The sequence below is a fragment of the Ambystoma mexicanum genome, chromosome 13, assembly GCF_040938575.1.
Source record: "Ambystoma mexicanum isolate Mex_15411 chromosome 13, UKY_AmexF1_1, whole genome shotgun sequence".
Taxonomy (NCBI): domain Eukaryota; kingdom Metazoa; phylum Chordata; class Amphibia; order Caudata; family Ambystomatidae; genus Ambystoma; species Ambystoma mexicanum.
The window spans coordinates 136017791-136040636 of NC_090938.1; the positions used below are offsets into that span (position 1 = coordinate 136017791).

At 46.2% G+C, this 22846-nt stretch overlaps 1 protein-coding gene across 8 annotated transcripts in view; it reads right to left on the reverse strand.

The window, feature by feature from the left end:
- Positions 1 to 3082: 3082 nt before the first annotated feature.
- Positions 3083 to 22846, reverse strand: part of LOC138520978 (F-actin-monooxygenase MICAL3-like) — a 247756-nt gene continuing 227992 nt past the window's right edge. For 7 of the 8 annotated variants that reach the window (XM_069633457.1, XM_069633459.1, XM_069633454.1 and 4 more), the window contains exons 13-16: positions 10777 to 10985; positions 10215 to 10321; positions 6571 to 6749; positions 3086 to 3220 (exon numbers count right to left, since the gene is read on the reverse strand). In XM_069633457.1, coding sequence (XP_069489558.1) covers positions 6591 to 6749; positions 10215 to 10321; positions 10777 to 10985 — 475 coding nt within the window. In that variant the 3' untranslated portion in view covers positions 3086 to 3220; positions 6571 to 6590. Of the gene's footprint in view, positions 3221 to 6570; positions 6750 to 10214; positions 10322 to 10776; positions 10986 to 22846 lie in introns of all 8 variants that reach the window. The other variant, XM_069633453.1, reaches the window with a different exon arrangement.

The window sequence follows — 22846 nt, forward strand, 5'->3', positions numbered from 1 at the left end:
CAGAGCATGAAGAGGAAGTCTAGCCCATGGGAACAAGCATGATAATCCTTTTGGCGATACCAGTTAATCGAGGCTACCCTAGGTAGACATATTGCATCGCCATGAATGTAAAAGGGACCCCTACCGAGGGCCTGGATTTTTTTCTAAGGGAGGGGGAATATCAATGGTCCAGACAGATTTTAAGATAACAGTTCCAATTTGAGTTGGGCCGAGGAGATGAGATGTAACAATCCTAACCTTTTGTGAGAAGCCCAGACTGCGGCGCTCTTGGATCTGGTAGGACTTGCTGGTCCAAGTCCAAACTCCATCGTGAGAGCTGCTGTCTTTCCACTGCGGAGAGGTTAATACGTCTCTTGGACATTTTGGTCTTCGTGGGCTCCTTTTCAGGCTGAGAGTCCAGGGTCCCTGCAGGAGCAGACAAGGGCCTGGAATGCTGACTGGCAAGGCGCATCAACTCAGAATGACGTTGCCGTTTAATGATTTTTTCATCCAAGTCCTGGCTTTGCTCAGGCAAGATCCCATTATTATGGAGGATTACTTTATCCTCGTGTTCCCTGCGAGCAGCCAAGGCATTCGTTTCAAAGGGAACACTTGTGATGGTCTTTGAAGTACACATCAATGGAGTATTAGGGAGCCACGGGAAGATGACGACTCGAGGCCCAGGTGATACGCTGTCCGGAAGACCGGAGGACGAGGGAGTGTGACCGCCTGAGTCCAAAGGTTGCAATGATGAGCTAATATCCACGGCAATTGGAACTCTCTGTTCTTTATCCGTGGATATACAGAGTGACGTGCCGTTTGGGCTAGTGTTGGCATCATCAAGTCCCTTTGCGAACAATCCATGTTGAGGCGGCTGAAAATTCTCATCCATGTGGATCATACAATAAAAATATCCTGAGGAGGAAAGAAAAAGGTGTTAGGCAACATCACTGGTTACTCAAGACAAGCAGGTAAAGGAGACGGTGTCTATACATTGCCACCTGTTTCTCTTGGTCAACCCACCGTCATTCTCGTTGAAAGCATAGTTCCCAAGCCGCAATGTAGCGTCACACTGGTGACAGCGGAAGCAGCCACGGTGGAAGAAGAACCCCTCTGCACTGACTCGCTCCACGATATACACCCGCTGACCGCAGAAGTAGCAAGCGTCACTGCTCCCACTCAGTGTTTGTCCTTTCAGAGTCTGGAGGGAAACCAACAGGGCTTATCCAGGTGGGGGTACAGGGCAGTATAACACAAAGTTCATTTGATTTCACACTTGATACTAAATAATAGACGATCTACAAGACAGGTGTGGAGAAGACAACAACCCAGAGAAACAAAATACAGACAAGTCTACAACTTGTAATCAAAAGCAGCTTTTGTGAAAACCAAAAATTGACAGATGGGAGTGTTTGTTCCTGAATTCTAAACATCAACGAATTCACTAGGCTTTAAGCTGATTTGTTCGTTTTTCCACTAATCTATGCCATTTACCACCATCACAGGTTTATCAGTGGGTTTTTGCAGTGGGCCAGGTTTAGGTCCCCAAGTTTCCACTAGAATGTTACTTGGACTCTCCCACCACCACCAGGGGAGAGAGGACCGATCTCACTGGGTAGGAATTGCTATTCCAGGTTGTAAGAACTGACTTGGGATGAGTCTGTTTAGCGGAGGCACTCCACAGCAGGGCATTCCTTCACGAGTAAGACCTGGGCTTTGCTGGTGGCATTTTGGCACCACCACCCGAACCAGGGAAACCTGTGCAGCTATACTGTATGCGGGTTATGTGAGACCCGAGCAAGGCTGGCCCATAAACACTCCGACAGATCGGCTGCCCCCTATAGCCCTTTGCGGTGTGATTGGTTGTTGGCCATGGAGTAACTCTGAGATTACTCAATGTATGATTGGTCAGCGTGAATTTCAGTTGATAAATGGTTTTGTAGACCGCTGCTGGTGCTCTAAAGGCTCTTTTAGGAGGTTCTTCAATGTAGGAGCTTGTGCATGGGAACCCTTATGGTTCCATAGAGGTAGAGTCGAAAGGAGGGCAGGAGCCACCGGTGAGTAGGGCCATATTGTGTCCTAGTAGTCAGACTGAGAAGACACCAAGCAGAGCTCATAAAACCACTGCAGCAGGTAGCAAGCAAACTAATGGCCAGTGGCAGTGTTAGAGGGGCAGCTGGAGGCCATTTATGAAGGGGGTGAGCGGATCATAGTCCTCTACTCATCTGCGATAGACAACCGGTCCAGCTCCCCATGAGTTGGGGTTGCTGTGCAAGGTCCAGCAGTTTCTGGTGGTCCTATTATAGACCAGGATCACCCTCCCCTGGGCTTCATTCACATTGCTGGTTGTTATAGTCCCCTGGTCAATAGGTAAGGATAGGGGTGGTCTTCTAAAAACCAGTTCCAATAAGTAAAGGGCAGATTGCGTCCCAGCCAGGGAGCTTGCTCTGCTTAATCTTTCCCTACTAGAGTGATGAAGGGAGGGAGCTAGTATTTCTGGCAGTCAGTCATGCAGCACGTGGTTTACGGTACCTTGGGAGGCTAGGCGGGCAAAACCATTAGCTGACGTGATATCCATATATTAGATTGTGAGGAACATGTAACTACAATGACAGACCTATGTGCAGTTCACTGTGAACAGATATGTGACTGTATATGCACAGGGTAAAGATTTGCCCTTATCCTGGCCGGGCAGAAGCATATGGACCTGGGCTAGTATTTAACATCAGCGCGCACCTAAAGACTTGTGTTACTCTAGAAGTAGTCTGACTTTTGTTTGCCTGGCTAAGTGGCCGTGCCGATCTCGCAAATATTAGGAAAGGACAACAGCTTGTTGGAAGAGCCTTCACTCTAGGAACAAGATACAAGGTTTGTTATTAAACATGTACATGAGGCACTGGGTGTCGCGTCTATCAAATTTCCCACCCACACAAGGGCCATTAACTTCATCCCTCTTTTGCAAGATGGACGCCTAGGCAGGCCAACTACCTCCAGGCTTACTCCCGATTTGAACCTTGAAGATCGAGGTCGAACATGGAGTTTCTCTGCTCCGGGGACCCAGGATAAAGCATTTCGACACCAAGACATTATGCAGCAGTCTCACCTTTCCTCTGGTATCTGGAGAATGCGGGAGCGTTTGAGACCCAGAGCTGGGGTTGCGGGCCCCGTCCTGTCCATCAGCGATGAGATCCAGGCGACCATTACTGTGGAAAACTTCATCCATGGATTGTCCAGAATCCTGCTGGATAACAGGGCAGGCACAGACAGAACATCATGAAACACATGTACACTTACACAGGGCCATTACCAAGCTGGGAACAGTAGAAGGCGCCTTACTGTAAAGACTCCTGATGAAGGGGCTTTTCATGCGACATATCGTGCCTTGCTACAATTCGTAAAATCGAGGGTTAACGATTGCCATTTGAAACCACATGGAAAAAAAGAATGCATTGATAAGAAATTAAGGAATGTGTTCTTTCCTTCTTTACACTATGCCCAAGTGAATTGTCAAGGGTTGCACCTTGTGGACGTTGGCAGCTGTGACACTTTCCAAATATCGCCACACAAGTATTGGCCAGGTCCGAAGCAAAGTTCAGCTAGCTACTCTGCATCCGCCGAGACAGTGTAGTTTGTGCAGGTGGCAGTGAAGATGGACCTCAGGGCAAAGGCCAACATGGATTCTGCATTTCACCCACTGCCATTAGACCCATCACATCCGCACAACTTGGGTTCCAATGCAAGGGCAACCTACAGCATGCCAAATGGTATCTTAGATTCTTCTAGAGGCTTTGGCCAACTCTCTGCCATGCTGGGAGTGACATTAGAGCCTGGTAAGAGTGCATACTCTGCCCAAACATTCTAGGTTACCCATAATGCCCTGGGGTACCTACACACTTTTTTCTGAAGACAGCCACATCATTTTGTAGATGGATGAGACAGTCAAGGGAAAGAAGTAGTTAATTGGTAACCTGAAGTGGCCCACCCACCTCCCCCACCCCCATTCTTCCAATAGATGCTTGATGTGCGTTTTATGGTTAAGCCTTAAAGATGGCTGACCGAAAAGGATTTGCGCATAGGACTCCCACAGCTATTTAATGGGACTGGGCTGTTGTAAGCACTCTGGGTGTCAAATTGACTGGTGCAACTTAAACATGTATGCATGAGGCAGGGAAGGGTTCAAGCAGCAGGTCATCTTCTGGGAGCAAAAAGGTCTTGGGACGCTGTGCCCACTGAGCCAGGGAATGGGAGTGCCAAATTTGGGATTCCCTCTAGTTATGTGAAGGTTGGAATATGCGGATTCCAGTAGTGCTTTACTGGCAGTGTGTGATCTGAGACAGATCAGCATTCATCACAGCAATTGTAAAAGTGCAGTGTGACGAATCGTGGGATTCCGTCACTTTTCCCCAGGTGGGTGCCTCTGCTTGTGAGGCTATGGAGGTGAGCCCGCTACGCGATACCCTTCCTAGGGGTAGAGGCAAGCGGTACCTCACTGGAAGAGACTCCCACCATGTGGATAAGGACTCCAGTGCGGATGAGTTACCCCCTGCCCAACTGCCTTAACCACAAGTGTTAGTGAAACCTGCTGGAAGAAAACAGGATGAAGCACTATACATTTGCTACTGTGATATTTCATCTGAGAAAAAGTACTTGTCTGCTACTTTGACAAAGAGAACCAATGTAATAATAATGACAGACAAAAAAAGGACTATAACATCACGCAGGGGAAGTCCCAGCGTAGTGTCATAAGAATTAGAGGAGGAGACTCCAGAGGGAGAGAAACCCAATAAGTTCAAAGCTCCTGTGGCAGTGAAGCGAGAGAGGACGAGAAGGAGGTGCAGCTTCCTACTCCGGGAGGGATCCTGGACCCAACAATGCCCGAGTCGCACTGAGAAGCAGCAAAGCTCCGGGGAGCCGAGCAAATGAGTGCAGGTCTCTGGGAAGAGGCATCCAGACAAGACAAGCAAAGAGAGAAGACTGGGAAACGGTTCCCAGACCGTGCAGCCACACACAATGCAACACTGTCAGTGTTTTGGAGAGAGAGGAAGCGACAACTGAAGTTGCGTTCCTGACCCACAGAGAAGAGTCCAAGAGGTGTACTGCCAACCTGGTGATGCAGTCTCTACACCACAAAGGTAAAGGGTAGAGTGGGAGACCTGGGGAGGGTAGCAAATATAACGAATACTATAATCATCTCAGTGAGAAGAAGAGCAATCAAAAGAGAGAATCATCACTGGGTTCATCATAATCATCCCAGTGAGACACTGAGTAATCAAAAGAGAGCGAATCATCACTGGGTTCATCATAATCGTCCCAGTGAGACACAGAGTAATAAAAAGAGAGAGAATGATCACTGGGTTCATCATAATCATCCCAGTAAGACGTAGAGTAACAAAAAGAGAGAATCATCACTGGGTTCATCATATTCAACCCAGTTAGATTCTGAGTAATCAAAAGAGAGCAAATCATCACTGGGTACATAACAATCGTCCCAGTTAGATACAAAGAGAGAATCATCACTGGGTTCATCATACTCATCCCAGTGAAAAGCCAAGTGATAAGAGGATTGAGAACTCTGATAAGAAGATGACTGATCATAATATTCAACCAATACAATCTCAGTTTGGGAGCCACTGTGACCTTGGCCTGCTCAGAAAATGATAACCAATCAAGGAGTTTAAGAGGGTGGGGGAGGTAAGTGTGATTGAATGGGAAGAATTTGAATCGCTGCAGGGCTGTACCACCAATTCCACAAGTGGTTTCTTGACTGGAAAGGAGTGTGTGCTGGTGCATCAACTCAACCTGGACAGACAACGTCCTAGCTCAATGTGTACAGCGGGAATTGTGGTAGAAATGTTCTCCAGGAATTCTGTTAAGCAAGGGAGACCTGTACCGCATGAGGTTTGCCATGTTTTCCATAGAGATGTTATGATTGCTTGCATAAAGGTCTGACAGGTCCTCTCCTCAAGAAAGAAAACATTAAGAAAACTGCAGCGTTCCAGTAGCACTGGTGTGTTGTGCTCCGCCGAGAGCCAAGCCATTGCTAGGCTCAAAGTAAAACTGGCACGCAAGAGGAAAAAAAAACAAGAAAAGGGGCCTTCTCTGGATTTGCCACTGCATGCTGGAACACCATCTCGGTGGCAATTCAGACCGCGCCAAAGCGAATGAAGATCGGGAAGATCAGGAAGGAATTCAATACATAGCTGCCACCTGGGCTTTTTGTGTTTCCGGATCACCTTCCAACCGCTTTTGTGGAACATCCTTTGCCACATGATGTAACCCCTCTTCCTTACCTCAGATGTTAGGCTCACCATCATGTGCAGTGCTGTGGTGCTTTCTAGCTAGGTTTGGACTATACAAATTCACAATTTTACAGATAATCATTAGTTGGTCAGTGTAACTTGCACTGCTATTATAGCCAGTGCTCAGTGGCGGATTCCCAACATTGGCTGCGGCCTAGCAGTTCCACTCTCACAGCGCTATCACTGCCAGGGCACAGTTCTCTATTTATACCAATTCTGCCACACCTCATTAAGCACCAGAACAGACGGCTCCATCACAGCAGTGGCCCATTGGGTGATTACCAGAACTCACATTGCCATCAATTTCAAGGCTCATTGGTTGGCTGCTGCTGCTCCCTGCATTGTCCTGGTCAGGTTGCGATGGCCAGTTGACAGGGCTTCCGTGGACTCACTGCTCCAACGTGGTAATGACTCTCTGGGACTCTCGCCACTCTTCTTCCTTTTAGTCTCGGACTCCAGATCATCCAGGCCCTAGAAATTAATGCAATGCTCAGAGAAACTGCCAAGACAGATGAAAACCAGACCCTCAAACTGATATCCCACGGTTGAGAGCAAATGCGCTGACAGGACAGGGATTCAATTATTAAACACACAGAAAGAAAGGCACAAAGAAAGAGAGAGAAGGGGAGAAGCAGAGCATCTGAAGATATATATATATATATAAATATATGAGAGAGAGAGAGAGAGAGAGAGAGAGAGAGAGGAGAGAGAGAGAGAAGAGAGAGAGAGAGAGAGAGAGAGAGAGAGAGAGAGAGAGAGAGAGAGAGAGAGAGAGAGAGAGAGAGAGAGAGAGAGAGAGAGAGAGAGAGAGAGAGAGAGAGAGAGAGAGAGAGAGAGAGAGAGAGAGAGAGAGAGAGAGAGAGAGAGAGAGAGAGAGAGAGAGAGAGAGAGAGAGAGAGAGAGAGAGAGAGAGAGAGAGAGAGAGAGAGAGAGCGCCATGGTGCCTCCAAAATCGGTCCGGGTCCAGTTTCCTTGAATGAGGAATTACCGGGCCATTCCAACCTTGGAGGACCCGGTAATTCCTCATTCAAAATACCCATCCCCATTCGAGCCCCCATAGGGCTCAATGAGAATGGGAGGGAGCTAATAACGGGCCCGTTATTAGCTCCCTGGTCCTTTAGTGACTCCCGCTAAGGGACCTTGGAATGCGGCGGTAAGGGGGTAACGGCACCGGCATCCTTACCAGCGCCGTTAACCCCTTACCGCCGCACTCAGAATGAGGCCCTTAGTCTCAGGAGAAAGTGAGTCTTGTCAGAGGTCCACAATGAGTCCACACAGTGAAACACACAATAATTCACTTTAGAAATGAAATAAGCAGGTAGTAATATCACACAATACTCCATTATCAAACATATATACAATCACCTTTAGGTTTGTAGGAATGCATCCAATAAGTCTAAAAGAAGGCAAGTAGTGATGCAGTAGAATTAAACCAGTTCACAGGAATCATGCCCTAACTTTACGTCCAATCGATGATGTATGGGGCATAGTGCCCAAAAGTCACAAAGCTTCTTTTTAGGAGAGGGGACTGATGTAGGAAGAGTTCTTGTGGTGGTGAAATGTTCCAGAAGATATTCAACAATTTTACAGGGCAGTAAAATGATATTCCTATGTTTTGGATACAAGCTTTTAGATATGACGATCAAAAAGCGATTGAATTGAATAACAAAAGTGTATTGTAAGGTTTATTTCACGGAGAACAGGAGCAGGGGAATGCATTGCAATTACTTACCGGCACAACTCGATTTTCCCAGACAACTAGGTGCGTCAACTGAAGGGGGTGGTGTGGATGGGGGTGGATGCTGGAGGTAGGTTTTCACGCTGTTTGTTCCAGTGCAGGAGATCTACGGGTTGCGAGTTCAGGGATTTCTCTGGTTGGATTCCCAGATGTGGGACTCTTCCAGACACCTCACAGGACACAGGTAAGCGACTTCCACCGACGGCTACTGCGCAGCGACGATGGCAGGCATCTCTCAAATCACGTTCGAAGAAGACCTTTCAGAGCAGGATCTCTTGAAGTTGGGAAGCCAAAATTCCTCAGGAAGGCAACTTGTGGCACGAGCTGGCGACCACCGAATTTCTGGCGATGAAAGTGGAACAATGACTATTCCACACAGGCAGCCCACTCGAGAGCTGGGCAGTCCACCGGGTGGTCCAGGGATACAGCTGATGACTCAGGACTGCTGGATTCTCGTGAATGCGTTGAGGCTGGTTGGTCCCACCAGTCAGAGTGGAAGCACCACTCAGGTCCTTCGCAGATCAGGTAGTTCAGCAGGGCTTCAGTGGGCCACACACCGGAAAGGGAAGCTGGACCTCTTCGGGAGTCACCCACGGATCTTCAGTCGGCTGCTCTTCTACTTGGACCCAACGCTGATCTGAAGAAATTGCTGCATGAGTCCTCTATCCTAGATCCCTGCTGGAAGCAAGTCCAAGCCCACCAACGATAAGGATCTGCACAATTCAAAGATCCAGCAGTGGTCCAATTAGGGACCACTCTGGGTTTCACTCATGTCCCACCATCAGACTTTCAGGCACATTGGATGTGGAATGGGACCAGACAGTCCCACCCCTTCCTGGGCAACACATACACAAAGGCATCACTGGCCAATGAATACAGAAGCTTTCCTGACTGACCTGAGAGGATTTCCCAAGAAGCTTATACAGATGGTTAGACACTCCCATATTAGTTTTTATTTTTGCATATAGAAAAGTTCTTTGTATTAACCAAGTTGTTCGTAAGGCAGTTACCCCATACTCCAGGATACAAAGCCAAGCCTCATTATGAAGTTGAAATTGTGACAAGATACGTATGAAGCAGATACAAGTAAGGTGCGTTGGTTGCGTGACCTGTAATGGGTGGACTGTGTGGTCCGACAACTGCGCCTATACCGAATAGACCCACCTAAAGAAAAGCCACTTTGTGATTGAATGAAGGAACACTTGTGTGAACTGAAAATGAGGAACTGAACTGTACAAATTGGTGAAAGGTAACAAATCTAGAAGAGCAGGGAAGTATCCTGAGGAATTGATATTTTGGAACATTGGAAGACTTGAAAGCTTGGGGCAAGGGAACCCCACTTTTGTAACGCAACCTATTTGAACTGTGGGTAAGGGAAACCCCTTTTCCACCTAAGAGCTGGAAGAAGCTTTGAACTATAATTTTAACACTTCTCATTTGATGCGGACATCCCTACACATTGTATACAATTAGATGTGAGGGCAAGTATAGGTTTTGGACACAGACAGATATTTGCTTTGGACTTCCTGACACAGACTATCATTGGTTTTATTTAGGTAAGGAAATCCCGCCTTAGCATAGGGCAAGTTAGGCCTTTTTCCAACCCTCCTTTTTTAGTTAATAAGAGTTTATATCCCAAATAAATTCTATTCAGTTGTCTGTGCCTACTTCATGATAGCTTCACAGTGGCCACAGTGCCACATTGAAATGGCAAAGCAAGGTCACATTTTCATATTATATAATTATTCTGTATCGCCCATGTGGTAGCGTAGTGTTGACAGATTACATTGTCAGCACAATAATATCGTTTTGGCATACTGTCGGGTCAGTGCTGCCACCATGATGACACCCGAGATTGGAAATGCAGTTGTAAAGTGTTGTTGTGATGCTCTGAAAGTAAAGGAGTATATTGTTTTTACACTAAGTTGGCTATGCTATCGCAATGTGCACAGTCTGACAGTGGTGTGGTAGTATCTTCAGTGCAGTGGGAGACATCAACACATTGGATTGGAGTGTGTTGCTGTACTTTATCGTCATTGGTTCGGCGGTGCATGAATATATTGTTAGCGCACTGGAATGGTACTGCTGTGGCCATGTGGGAAACCTGGATTATGGGGTGGTATTGCAGTGTTGTCACTGCAGACTGGCTTGGGAGACATTGCTTTGCCGGGTATTAGCGCTGCACTTCTAGGCCTTACCTTGGTGTTTCGTTTCAGGGAGAGTGTTTTCTGGAGTTTGTTGAGGAAGAGGATGGCAGATTTGGCACTGGACAGTGTAGGTCTCTTCCCGTCAGGTTCACCATACACTAAAGAGTGTCGAAATAACAGATGACAAAGCTGCATATATATTGAACACACATGCTGAGCTATAAAGCTAAAACTAGACACCCAACACTGCACTAAATCACCCAAATGCCTGCACCAACACACATCACTCACAACAAACCAACATATATCAGTTCTCCAAAGTATTACTCCACACACACCTCTCATCTCTACTCACCCCTACATAATAATAAACACCTTGCATCAAAATGACAGATACCCTTGAACCAATAGTTAAACACCCACCAAAGCAAAAGGGGGCACCGCCGAAATAGAAATGTAAGCACGCCACATAACGATAAAGTGCGGAACTAAGCAAAAGTCCCATGCCAGAAACAAGCAGCAAATGTTCCACAAATAGAGCCAAACAACTACAAGCCATAGTATTGGAAACAGGATAGGAACAAAGATGGCCTTGGACTGCCAACCAACAAACCTGGAGGAGGTGAAGGGAGCAATGGCTCGTCCTTGAACGCCTCATAGAACTGACTCAGGTAGGTTACCAGGGTGAGTCTATCGGGCTCGGACACTTGTGACATCTCCGTAGCTGTAAGTATGGGCAGGATACCCAGCTCGTGTTGCGCCAGGTCAAAGGCAAGTTGGTTATTTGGGACGGCAGCGTTCTGATCCAGGGAGTTAAAATCACTGTGGAGAAGCAGAAAATACTTTGGTCATCTCAGCAGGCCTCAAAATGTCCCTTTGCCACCAGCCATTGGCTAGAGACAATGGATTCCTGTTGAGTAGAAAGAGTAAAAAACACTGGGCTTTGTGCATGAGGAGAACAGAGGGGAAGGGGATTTTTTATGGCTGGCTAGCAGATGGAAACTTATTTTTTATCCTGCACCTCAGAAGAGTAAGCTTCAGATGAGCAGTGTCAAAAAGGGGGGATGTAAATGAAGGGACATTCAGCACAATGGGAATTGTTTTTAGAAGTTGTGGAATAACTGATAAGAAGGAAAAAAAGCTATGGTATTCTGATCCCGTTCTTTGCGGAGAGCTTCAATCTAGCAAAAACGACCCAAAATATTAATCCACAAGCTTCAAAAGAGAATTCTCAGATAACAAAGGCACTAACATTATTCTCTCAGATCCGCCAGCACCCCCATGAGGCCCCTCTGGGGGATGATGGATTCCAGAAAATCAAGGGGAAGCGGGGGGACATGAGGAATATCAAGAAGGGGAGAAAGCTTGGAATAAGGGGAGAAATTAAAGAGATTATGTAGGGATGGAAATCATAGTGGGCACGAAAGAAAGCTATTTTATTTATTCTTTTTGAGTTTCACATAGCGCAATATATTGCCCTGAAGGGCATCATGGAGATGAACAAGTTACTTACCCATGGTAATGTTCTTACTACTGGATGTTCTTCCCACGTATTCCTCATATGAAGTTTTCATATCCATCTTCAGCGGCTTTTGAATTTTTTCCAGCAGAGAGCTCTGCGCGCCGATGTCGGTCTACTCAATGTCCCTCGGAGGCCTTCGGCTCGATGTCGACATCATCGATGGTAGAAAGCGCGCACAGCGACTGTTGGCTTCAGTTCTGTTTTTAAAGCATGTGTAGGATACCCTGCACATGACAGTTGCTCCTCCTGAAAGCGCAAAGATAGCAAGCACATGGAAAATTCTACTGTAGGGCAGGCTGGAAGGGGCAATCAGGAATACGTGGGAGGAACATCCAGTCGAAAGAACGTTACCAGGGGTAAGTAACTTGTTGTTCGAATGGATTGTGTCCTCCCACGTATTCCTCATCTTATGATAAACTCCCAAAGCAGTGCATGTATTCCTGGAGAAGGCAGTTAGAATTTTCAGACTCATAATAATTTAGGAGTTCCATCATAGGTCCGAGTGCACAGAATGTAGCACTGCATTTCCAAATAAACCTTCCTGACTTGACGAAGAATCCAGTCGGAAGACCATGTATGTGGCTGCCGCACAAATATCCTTAATTGGGACACCCCTCTTAAATGCAGAGATGGTAGCCATGCCTCTGGTCAAATGAGCTCCAAGACCCTTTGGGTATCTTTTATTACTAATCTGTAACATTCAGATTTTCCTAAAATGATCTATCTTGGCAAAGTTTGTTTCAAAATTGACATACCCAACTTGGGGCCTGTGTAACCTACAAAAAGTTGGTCACTGTGTCTTATTTTAGACATCCTGGAGATGTAAAATGTCAGTGCACGCCTTGGATCAAGCCTGTGTAACCTTTCCTCTTCCTTTTCAGGATGAGGAGGCAGATAAAATGAAGGTACAATTATTTTCTGAGTTAAATGGAACTCAGACACAATCTTAGGTAAGAAAGTCGGCTTCACCTTAAGGACCACCTTAGAAGATTGTATAAGGAGGCTGGCAGGACAAAGCCTGCAGTTCACTCACTCTTCGGGCTGATGAAATGGCAACTAAAATGAAGGTCTTTAAAGTTAATAACCTTAAAGGACAGGTATGGATAGGCTCAAAAGGTGCACACATTAGAAATCTCAACACCAAGTTGAGGTCCCAAGTTGGGACTTGAAATGGGACTGGGGAATGTATTTGTCAGTCCTTTTAAGAATTGTATCACAACGGGGATCTTGAAGAAAGATACCTCTTCTGAGGAGCGCTTAATAATAGAGAGCGCTGCAAGAGACCCCTTAATTGTACCAACCTGGAGCCCCACGTTGGCTAAGTGTAACAGAAACAATAACACCATAGGTGTATTCCATGTACATGGATCCTCATTATTATCCCTGCACCAGCTGCAAAATGTGTTCCAACAGCAGCGGTACAAAGACTTTGTTGCTGGTCTCGAACAGATCCACATGAGGGGTTCCCCAAAGAGTGAAGATCTCTTGAAGGACTTCCTGAGCTAGTTCCCACTCGTGGGAGACTGTGCTCTGTTGGGTGTCCTGACCCACGTTTGGACTATTATGCTGCAACACTTGGTGCTGTGGGTTTAGGAAATCCAAGAGGGCGGAAAAGCCCACATTTGCGCCAGAATCCTGGAGAACCGCGCAGTCTTTGCGCACAACAAAATGGTCGCCTGACCTGCCACCCACCAGTGTGAGCGTGAGGGGCCAGAAGCGCCATGAGCGAAATCAGTGCTAAGGAATATGGTGCTGTTCAAAATCTGTTGTTATTAATGTCAAAAAGGGGTGCAATACTGGTGCTCACCACTACCAGAAAGCCGGCGTTTTAAAACCACCGGACACTTGTGTAAAACTGAACAAATGAACCAAACCAGGCCAAAGAAAGACTTACTAAGAGGTGGATACAATGTAAAACTATATTTTGAAATGACTTGAAGGAAGTAATTGTCTAATGTATGTATTGAAAATAGCTGGGGATGTCAGAAGCTTAAGTGAATTTGGGTTCAAAGCCACTAAAATCGAAATGTTTAGAATAAATGAGTGACCTACTTTTGAGTGTCACGTAGGTTGCAATTGTTTAAATGTCATAGTTTTGAACTTAGAATCAGTGTTCTAACTGCATGTGTAAAAATTGCAAGTTTGGTTTGAATGTGGAAAACTGGGAACCAAAGTGACATTTAGCTGAAGCCTGGCTTAAAGAGATTGAATTCTTCCTGACAACTACCCCCGACAGGAGTTCAAACTTGATCAGCAGCTGTGTTCCCAGGCCTGGTTGCATTCTGCTGCCCCTGCCAAAAGGAGATGACACCTCTCTGATTGAATTAGGGGAGTGGCACCTGGGGACTGCAGGAAACTGAACAAAGCACTGGCTTGGGCTCAGGCAAATGTTATATTGGGGGGGGTCGTAAAATAGCTTCCTCTTGGGAGAAGTGGGAGGAGAAGTGCCTCTGTGAGCAAGCTGAGCTTGGGGGAAGTGGACAAACCAGAAATTCCACCGTGTGCTTTGGAAAACCACACCCCTTTGCGGCCAGAGCATAATTTTAAAAAGATGGATAATTCATAGTGCGGACTTGTAAAAATTATATAAATAATATCATTGTTGTGATTTTTCTGTGCACATTTTAAGATGTGTCAGGACTCTGTGGTATGTTCTGGGGAGTAGTAGCGGAAAATAAGGTTGTTACTCCAAATGTATGCATGTTAAAAATCTGACACTTTATCATCTGAAACCCCTATCCCTTGTGCACATTTGTGTAAAATATGGAAACGTTTAGAGGTCGTTATCTGGATGAAAAGGGCAGAATTCTGTCAAAAGTGGACACGACATCTTACAAAGACAGGGATCGGATGGTTTGGTGCTACAGAAAATATGTTAACTGGACATATAATATTAGAAAAATGGTACACAGATAAATGGGTATTTGGATCAGAAATAGATTTGTGTGCAATTTGACAAGGGGAGGATCCTCTGACCATAAACCTACCTCATCACTCTGACTCACTGTTCCCTTCTCAAATCAGGTCAAAGAGAAATCCTTGACCTATCAAATCGTGAGTGGGTTGGGCAAAGAAAGTTAGCATCCACACCCATTTTCAAAAGACATAAAAAGAGCCACTGGAACCCAGGTAGGGACATTCACTTTCCACTTTCTTGCGGGACGCCTTGCCGGGAGACTCCAGACTTCAAATCCATCAATCTCCAGAGACCAGAACTTTGAATCCAGACTCCAGAACTTGTAGCAGAGAGGACTGAATCCACAAGCTGAATCCTTTTTCAGCAGCCCTCAAACTCATTTGCAAACTATTCAACAGCCGGGCGAGCTGTTTGAATTCTTTGCCAAGAACTTTTGCCAGACCGGTAGCAGACCCAGAAAGCAGTGCTGTATCCAGAGAGACCAGAGATCCAGAGAGACCAGATCGCTGTGCAGTGCTGAGAGCTGACCCAGATTGCTGTGCACAGAACCAGTACCAAGTGGCGAGAGAACCGCAGCCAATCCTGACCTGATCCATGACGAAGTCGCATTCCTGTCCAAAATATAGTGCGAGTACTCAGCCAGAACTGTGCAAAACCAATCTCTTAGTTTATAATAATCTAATTCAAACTATTTTAACCTACTGAGAACTGCATCATAGAAATCGTGTGCCTCCTGTTGATTCAAAGCTGCAAAACTGTCATCTGTCATTCTGAGCTTTACTTTAATTTCTGAAAAACCACCTTCATAAAATCGTCTATCTCTTGAACCGGTTGTGGTAGAAGCGTGATTTAACTTCTATTTTAAAGCTGAGATTCTAAGCTTTCCAACAAACTCTAAACCAGCTTGCTATAGTTCCTTCGTAATTGCGCTGACGCACGCAACTAAATTGCCGCGATTTGACATTTTGCTTCATTCCAGCCATGTGTCAAAACATTTGTCTTTTGCTGCCATCACGGAAATCCGTTTTCAACCTGATAATCCCTCATTAATCAATGTAGTGTGGACCTGAACTCATTCCAAGTATCTATCACCTACCCTGGACCTCCTAGAGGGAATTAAAAGCAGTTTTAGCATATTTTTACTTCATTGCAAACCACATTAAAGTATTTTGCGTGTGTTTAAAATCATCCCTGGAGTTCTCAGCTTGCTAGGGGGCAACTGAACTTTGTATTGTACTGTGATTGTATTCCTGAAGACTGTGTGTGTTACTTCCACCTCCTTACATTGCATAGAGGGGGGGGGTGAATTGCCAAAAGGGGAAAAGTGATTATATTATGTTTTGCTGAAATTGTATCAAGTTTATTCCTGTGTTGCTTCTTTCCCACCTTGCATTTCCTTGTACCATATAAAGCATTCTCAGCTACCTTATCCTCTATACTACTCCTAAGTAATTAAACCAGTGTGCTAGTATAACATCATCCATTGTTGATCACTCACCGTCATATGTCTAAGTGTGATATCAAATGTTAATTTATTATAAAAAAAGTGTGATATATATCTATTGTTTAATTTTTCAAATAAACCTTTTTAATTTGCAAAACAAACCTACTTCTTGGCTCAGTGAGGTCAGGGGAATTCAAAGAGAGGGGCGTTATATAAGGGTTTATCATCCAGAGTATAACATGTCATAAAAATATATAAAAAAGGGCTTCCCTTGAGCAATCCCAGACAAGGCACTGACCTAGTGGGAATGCTTGATTGGAGTCTTTAACAGAGTGGGGGCTCGTAGCCGGGGATTCTGGATTAGATCTATCACTTGTGCAGATTAATACAGTCTGCTAACTGACAGAATATATAAATTCTGTTGGATCACCATGCGGTGTTACACTGTAAAAACACCCCTCAAAGGAATGCTCTAAGGAAACTGTCTGTTTTGCAAAATAAAATACAAACTTCTGTAAGTCAGGAAGGAAATCAAGTTCCAGAATGACGACCTTGGTAGATATCAAAATAGCCAGAGAACACCTCTTACATAAGCTATTTGTGAGGTGATTGGGCTCATCAGGACCAGGCGGTCTGGTTGTAGGCAATCGCACCCCAGATCACTGAAACAGGGACAGATATATGGAGAGATCAGGGTCCCTTGCATGTGGCCCTGAGTGAACTATATATGGCCCCTTAGGCCAAGGATGAGCACAACAAGATTGCCAGGGTAGCGATATATTTATATTTACATATCGGAGCCATACAGGACAAATGTGCTGAAGGCCAAGATCTGGCAAATAGGCAACTGATGGCATTAGAGAAGGCCCAATCTGACCTGGTCTCTTCCTTCTGAGCAGAGGCTGCAGAGGAGCCAGGAGTCAGAAAATGATAGTAGGCAGTATATTATTAAAATAAAGGAGGAAATGGATATCCTGCAACAGGAAAAGTCTGACCAGGATAACAGTGATAGAGTAGCATTGTTTTCAAAGTAAGTAATTGCTGATTAGGCCCCGTTTTACTGCGTATGACAAGCCCAGCAGCATCAACGTGGACGGAGATGGACAAGAAGGCTGGGAAATGGCCTAGCATCCCCTCTGGAGTGGTCCGCCCATGTTGGGGCTCACCAACCAGCCTCGCAGGTTTTCACTGTATGTAATGACGACATAGATGACGCCAGGTGTCCTTTTATCTTATTGCACACCCTTAATTTGGCAGAACGTTCAGCGGCAGCAGAGTTCTTTGCTGATGCACTTCCTTTTTGTCTGAATAGAAACATGTTATTCTTGCAAGCGGTGCCTTGGCCTTTTTCCCTAGCGGGTTGCATTTTTTCTGGTGTGAGCGTGCAGGGGCTTGCCTTCAATTGGTGACCCGGACACGATCTCAGCGACACCCGTGCCGATGGAGGCTTCCAGGCGGCTTCTTCGAAGGGGTCGCGCCCACCTACAGCAACCAGTCCCAGGCACGCCAGGAGCCATTTTTACAGAATTCCTGTCTGATCTTTGAAGAAGGGCGTGGCTCCAGGGAGAGGGCAGGCCATAGTTGGGACCCAATGACGGAGGAGTTTGGGTGAACATGCATATGTGAGTATACCCTTGCAAGTGATAACAAGTAGGTGAACACTGGGTGTGTGGAGAACAGGGATTGTGCAAATGACAGAAGGGTGGTTTGATTGTGTGGCAAAGGAGAATATTTTGGCTTTTACTTACACATTTTATAAGAGGAATAATAAGGAAGAAAAATAGGTGATGGTACCATGTGTTTTGTGACACAGAGGTAAACAAGTAGGACCTCTGCTTAATTAGTGGGCTTGGATGGATGTAGTAGTAATTGTTGTTTTATTTTATTTTAGCTTGTTCTTTTAGTGTATTGCGATTTTCTTTTATTGGTAATGAGTGGAGGTCCAAAGTGTGTCATTGTTGGTATGGCATTTGAAGAATATTGAATGAGCGCAGTGTGGTATTAAGTGTGTGTGAAGGGAAGGGGAGGGAACTTTGATTGGGGGCGACGGGGAGGAGGGGAAGAGGGGACAGAAGACTGGTTTTGACTGTGATAACTGCAGCATGCGCAGGGCGCAAGCGTAAGCCTAGGAGATCTGAGCACTTTATTTGCTAAAATGGGACTTTAGAATACATGTAAAGTATGCTGCCATTATACAGGGACAAGATCGAAAAGTGCCACACGTAATGGGTGGGAGAGACACGAAGGGGGATGCCCCACACCTGGCTAGAGCAGGGCACCCACAATAGGGGAGTGCTAGAACACATGAGCACATTTCTAATAGCGAGGTACAAAGGCAAGCAGCTGCAGAAGAGGAAAGATACTTTAGATCTTTGGAAGCTGATTTATGACGTGGAGGACCCTGATGAGGGATATGGGCCAGTGAGGTCTGAGAGAAAAAGACAGAGTTGAGGGAGGATGAATGGGACACAATTGATGAGATCGAGGATGATGAAGAGGAGGGACAACAGGCACAAGAAATAACACAGCGAGTGGAGAGCATGGGGGGGCCGCAATTGAGGGACGGATATGGCCGAGTGGCAGTTGCAAGGAAAAAAGGAAGTGTTGGATGGAAGGAAGGAAGGGAAGGGGACGGTAACGCAGATACCACTATTACACAAAGGTCCCGGGAGAGCACATTATGTGCCCTGGGCACAAATGGATAAAAATAATTTGAGCAAAGCGCTCCCAGCCCTTAGTACTGAGGCCGGGAAATGGATTTATGCATTCGAAAAACAGACAGCAGGCGTTCCTCTAGCTGAGTGGGATATGAAAAGTGTGCTATTGGCAATTGTTGGTGATCAGGCTGGAGACATATGGGTCAAGGTGGGATATACGGGAGCAAAATTGAACAATGCAAACAATGGGGAACTTTTCAACAAAATTAGGGCACAAAATGTGGGATGTGCTACAGCGAATATATCCCGACGCCCCAGACTTAAAGTCTATAATGCAATACACTATGGGAGAGAACGAGGAGCCGCGCAGTAAATTATCATAATTCAAGAGGTGTGGAGGGCAGAGACGGGGGGACCAGTGGGACTGATCAGTTCCTCTTATTTCTTTATAAAAGGGGGTTTACCCAAGGAGGTGCAGAAGGCACCCGACAAAATAGTGGGCATTTAAGCAAAAGGGTGGGCAGACATTCAGACAGTAATAATACACCATTGTAAAATAAATTAAGGTGCACGAACCGGAAGCAGTGCAGCGGATACAGACAGAGGAAGCAAAACTGGTACAGAAAAGCTAGCTAAAATAGCTGTAGAAGGGACAGCACCCACATCTGCGCCGATAGAAATGACAGGGAGCACATAGGTGCCCGCAGACGTGAGGAAAGCTGTGTTTTGGTCAGGAGGAGGAGGACAAAGACAGTGGGGAGGGGGCATGAGCCCCCCAGCCTGAGTGGTAGCAAGGAGGTCAGTGGCAAGGAATAGATGGGTTCAGAGGGAGAAGTGGGGAATTTGGAGGTATCAGACCTCAATGTGGTGGTATGCGTTCCTTGCAATGTTGAAGCTGTGGGAAACAAGGACACTTTACAAGATAATGTAGGAGCAGACCGGTGGTGGGACATAACGCATATAGCAACTATTGTCCACAACCACAAGGACAGCTTCTAATACCAACTTCTATACCATACGAGATCCATTAGGTGTATACCCAGTTGTCCCCTTGACCCTCAGGTGCACAAGCTGCCCAGCCACATGTGCCCCGCCCAGCGCTTTACACGGAGGACACATGGTTGGAAATGATGCTGTACCTAATGGCACCATTGTACCATACCGGGGAGGGGGGCATTGCCATGGGAGGTAATCCTTTTTCGTTCCCCGGTACAAATCCATGACATTACACCGTGACAAGGAACCCATGTGGGTGCCGAGATAGGAAACAAAGGGCCTCATTACAAATCAGGCGGTCCGGAAATAACGGTGGCAGTAAATCCGCCGCCACTGTTGTTTCCGGACCACCTGATCACGACTCCTGCAGGTGGGAGGTGATGTTCCTGCCAGGTTTGACCTGGCGGGTTTAACACTGCCCGCCTGCAGGCGGACGAGGAAACACTGGCAGCATTACGAGATGCTGCCGGTGTTTCCAAGATCCCCATTCCCATTGAGTCCCATAGGACTCAATGGGAATGGGGATTAACACATTCCGCCTCCGTGATTCCCGGAAAACCGGGGTTGTAATGCCCCGGTAATTCCGGGAATCACGGAGGCGGAATGGTAATACGAGTCCGGCGGTAACCAGGCGGTTTTACTGCCTGGTTACCGCCGGACTCGTAATGAGGCCCAAACACTTCATCTTCATGGTTGACACAGGTGCCACTAAAACATGCATCAGTGATGGAAACTTCCCGCTATTAGTTGAATCTCTTGACATGCAAGGCTTCTCTAGGGCTGTCGCCACGGTTCCATACATTAAAGAGGTTGAGATTAAGGTAGGGGGTAAGGAGGTGCAGGCTCCCCCATTGTATTCTGAAAGTTCCCCAATCAACTTTTTGGGCTGTGACCAGCTTAGCAAATTGAATTGGACTATCTCCTTTACAGACAGTGGGATAGTATGTGCCACCCCACACGTGTGCAATGAGAGCAAGTCATCATATATGCAAGGGGGAAAAGTAGTGGTTTGCCGGATTCCCGTGTACCCGGAGATGTTAATGTACGGAATTACAGTGCTTCTTGAGTCGGTGCCCCAAACTGGCAAAGGTTGCTGATGAGTTCAAGCGGATTTCATTTTTCACTCAGTGGTGACGCCCGAGTTAGTGGTAGGAACAATATTGTCCCTAGAGTTGCAAGGTCTGGTGGTTTCAGGAAAGCAAATTGTTATAGGATTGACCCTCATGGGTGCGAGTGGTGCACGGTGCTCTGTGTTGATCCTACAGTGCCTCTTGGGGAGGTAACTGATGCAGAGTTGTTTGAAGACAAACCAGACGATGGGGAAATTGTATTGGTTATTTGTATCCCCAGTGAAATTATGGTACAGTACCGGAAAGTTCCCTCATGGCCCTTGCAGCCCCACCCCACTTAATTGACGGAGACCTAGAGCATGTACCTGAAAGGCTTTGGACTACAAATGCCCATGATTTAGGGCTGTTCCAAGGAGTGACCCCAGTGCGAATAACACTGAGGCCAGGTGCTGTGCTGCCCCGAGTGAGACAATACCCTCTACCGAGGGAGGCGGAGGAAGGGATTAGGGACACCACCACTGCCATATTAAACCAGGGAATCATAGTGCCACCCATCTCCCCATGCAACAGGGCTATTTATCCTATAAAAAAAGGGGGCAGCTGGAGGATGACCCAGTATTTACGCCCGCAAAATGACATTGTACATGCCGAATTTCCTGTGGTTCCAAACACTGCAACAATACTTTGTAACATACCCAAGGAAGCAACCCGCTTTACTGTGGTGGATCTCAAAAACGCTTTCTTCTCGATTCCACTGCACCCTGACTCACAATATCTCACCGCGTTTACACATGGGGGGGGTGAGCTTTGAACACACAAGACTGCCTCAAGGGTAATGCGAGTCCCCAAGTATTTTTACCAGAATTCTCCATGCAGATTTAGGAAATATTCAGATGCCCAGCACGATCGTCCAGTATGTGGATGATCTGCTGGTGTGCAGTGACAGCGAACACAAGTGCAGGAAAGATTCAAGAACACTCTTGCAGCTCTTGGCCCGCAAGGGGTACCAGGTTGACAAGGCCAAATTACAGTATTGCCTGCAGGAAGTATTGTATTTGGGGCAACTGATATCTGAACAGAAAAGGGATAATACCTGATCGCGCTGTATCTGTGCACGCCATTCCACAGCCCACCACAGTGAAGGAGATGCAAAGGTTCTTTGGCTTGTGTAACTATTGTAGGGCCTGGATACTCTAATATGCAGCCTACATCAGGCCCCTTCTGCAGCGCATCAAAGAGGCCAATAAGACTGATAACAAGATTGTATATGCAGAAAACATGCTCAGCAATTTTGATGCCCTCAAAGAAGTCGTATCTACTGCCCCAGTGCTAGCCACCCCAGACAACACTCAGGAGTGTTACCTATTCTCTCACTCCAATGGGCAACTTATGACTGCAGCATTGACACAAAAAAGCACAATGGGCCACTTAACATTGGCCTACTATAGCAGCATGTTAGACTCAGTAATGCAGAGACAATTTGCATGCTTACAGGCACACGCTGCTGCAGTATTTGCAATTGAAAAGAGCTCTGCTATAGTATTTAGGTGCTCAGTCACCTTATACATGGAGCACGTAGTGTTCGCTGTCCTGGAAAGATCAAAGTCCACTCTAACAACACAGAGTGTCTGCCTATGAAGTCATCCTATCCAGCACACATATCCACATTTAAAGATGTAAAACAGTAAACCCTGCTACGTTTGACTGAAATGTGCACAGACTAAGACATGGCCCGACATGATTGTGTATCATATGAGGGGGAGGACGATGACATTCCAAAAGCGAAATCCTTTTCATTGATTAGTCAGCAATTGACCAGGGCACAGGATTGAGACACACTTTCACCACAGTTACATTGGTGGCACCAGTGTTAGACACCATATTCAACCGCATCGCTGCGGCCCTGCTTGTTTACATATGACGTCATCATGTCATGATGTTAACACATAATGATGATGCATTTTAAATATCGGCCATCTTTGTTTATGGTCTACTGACAGAGTACGCGAGATTGTATGGAATAACGAGAATGCGCTATGGTTATTGTAAGTATGTGCGCCATCTGAGGCAATACATT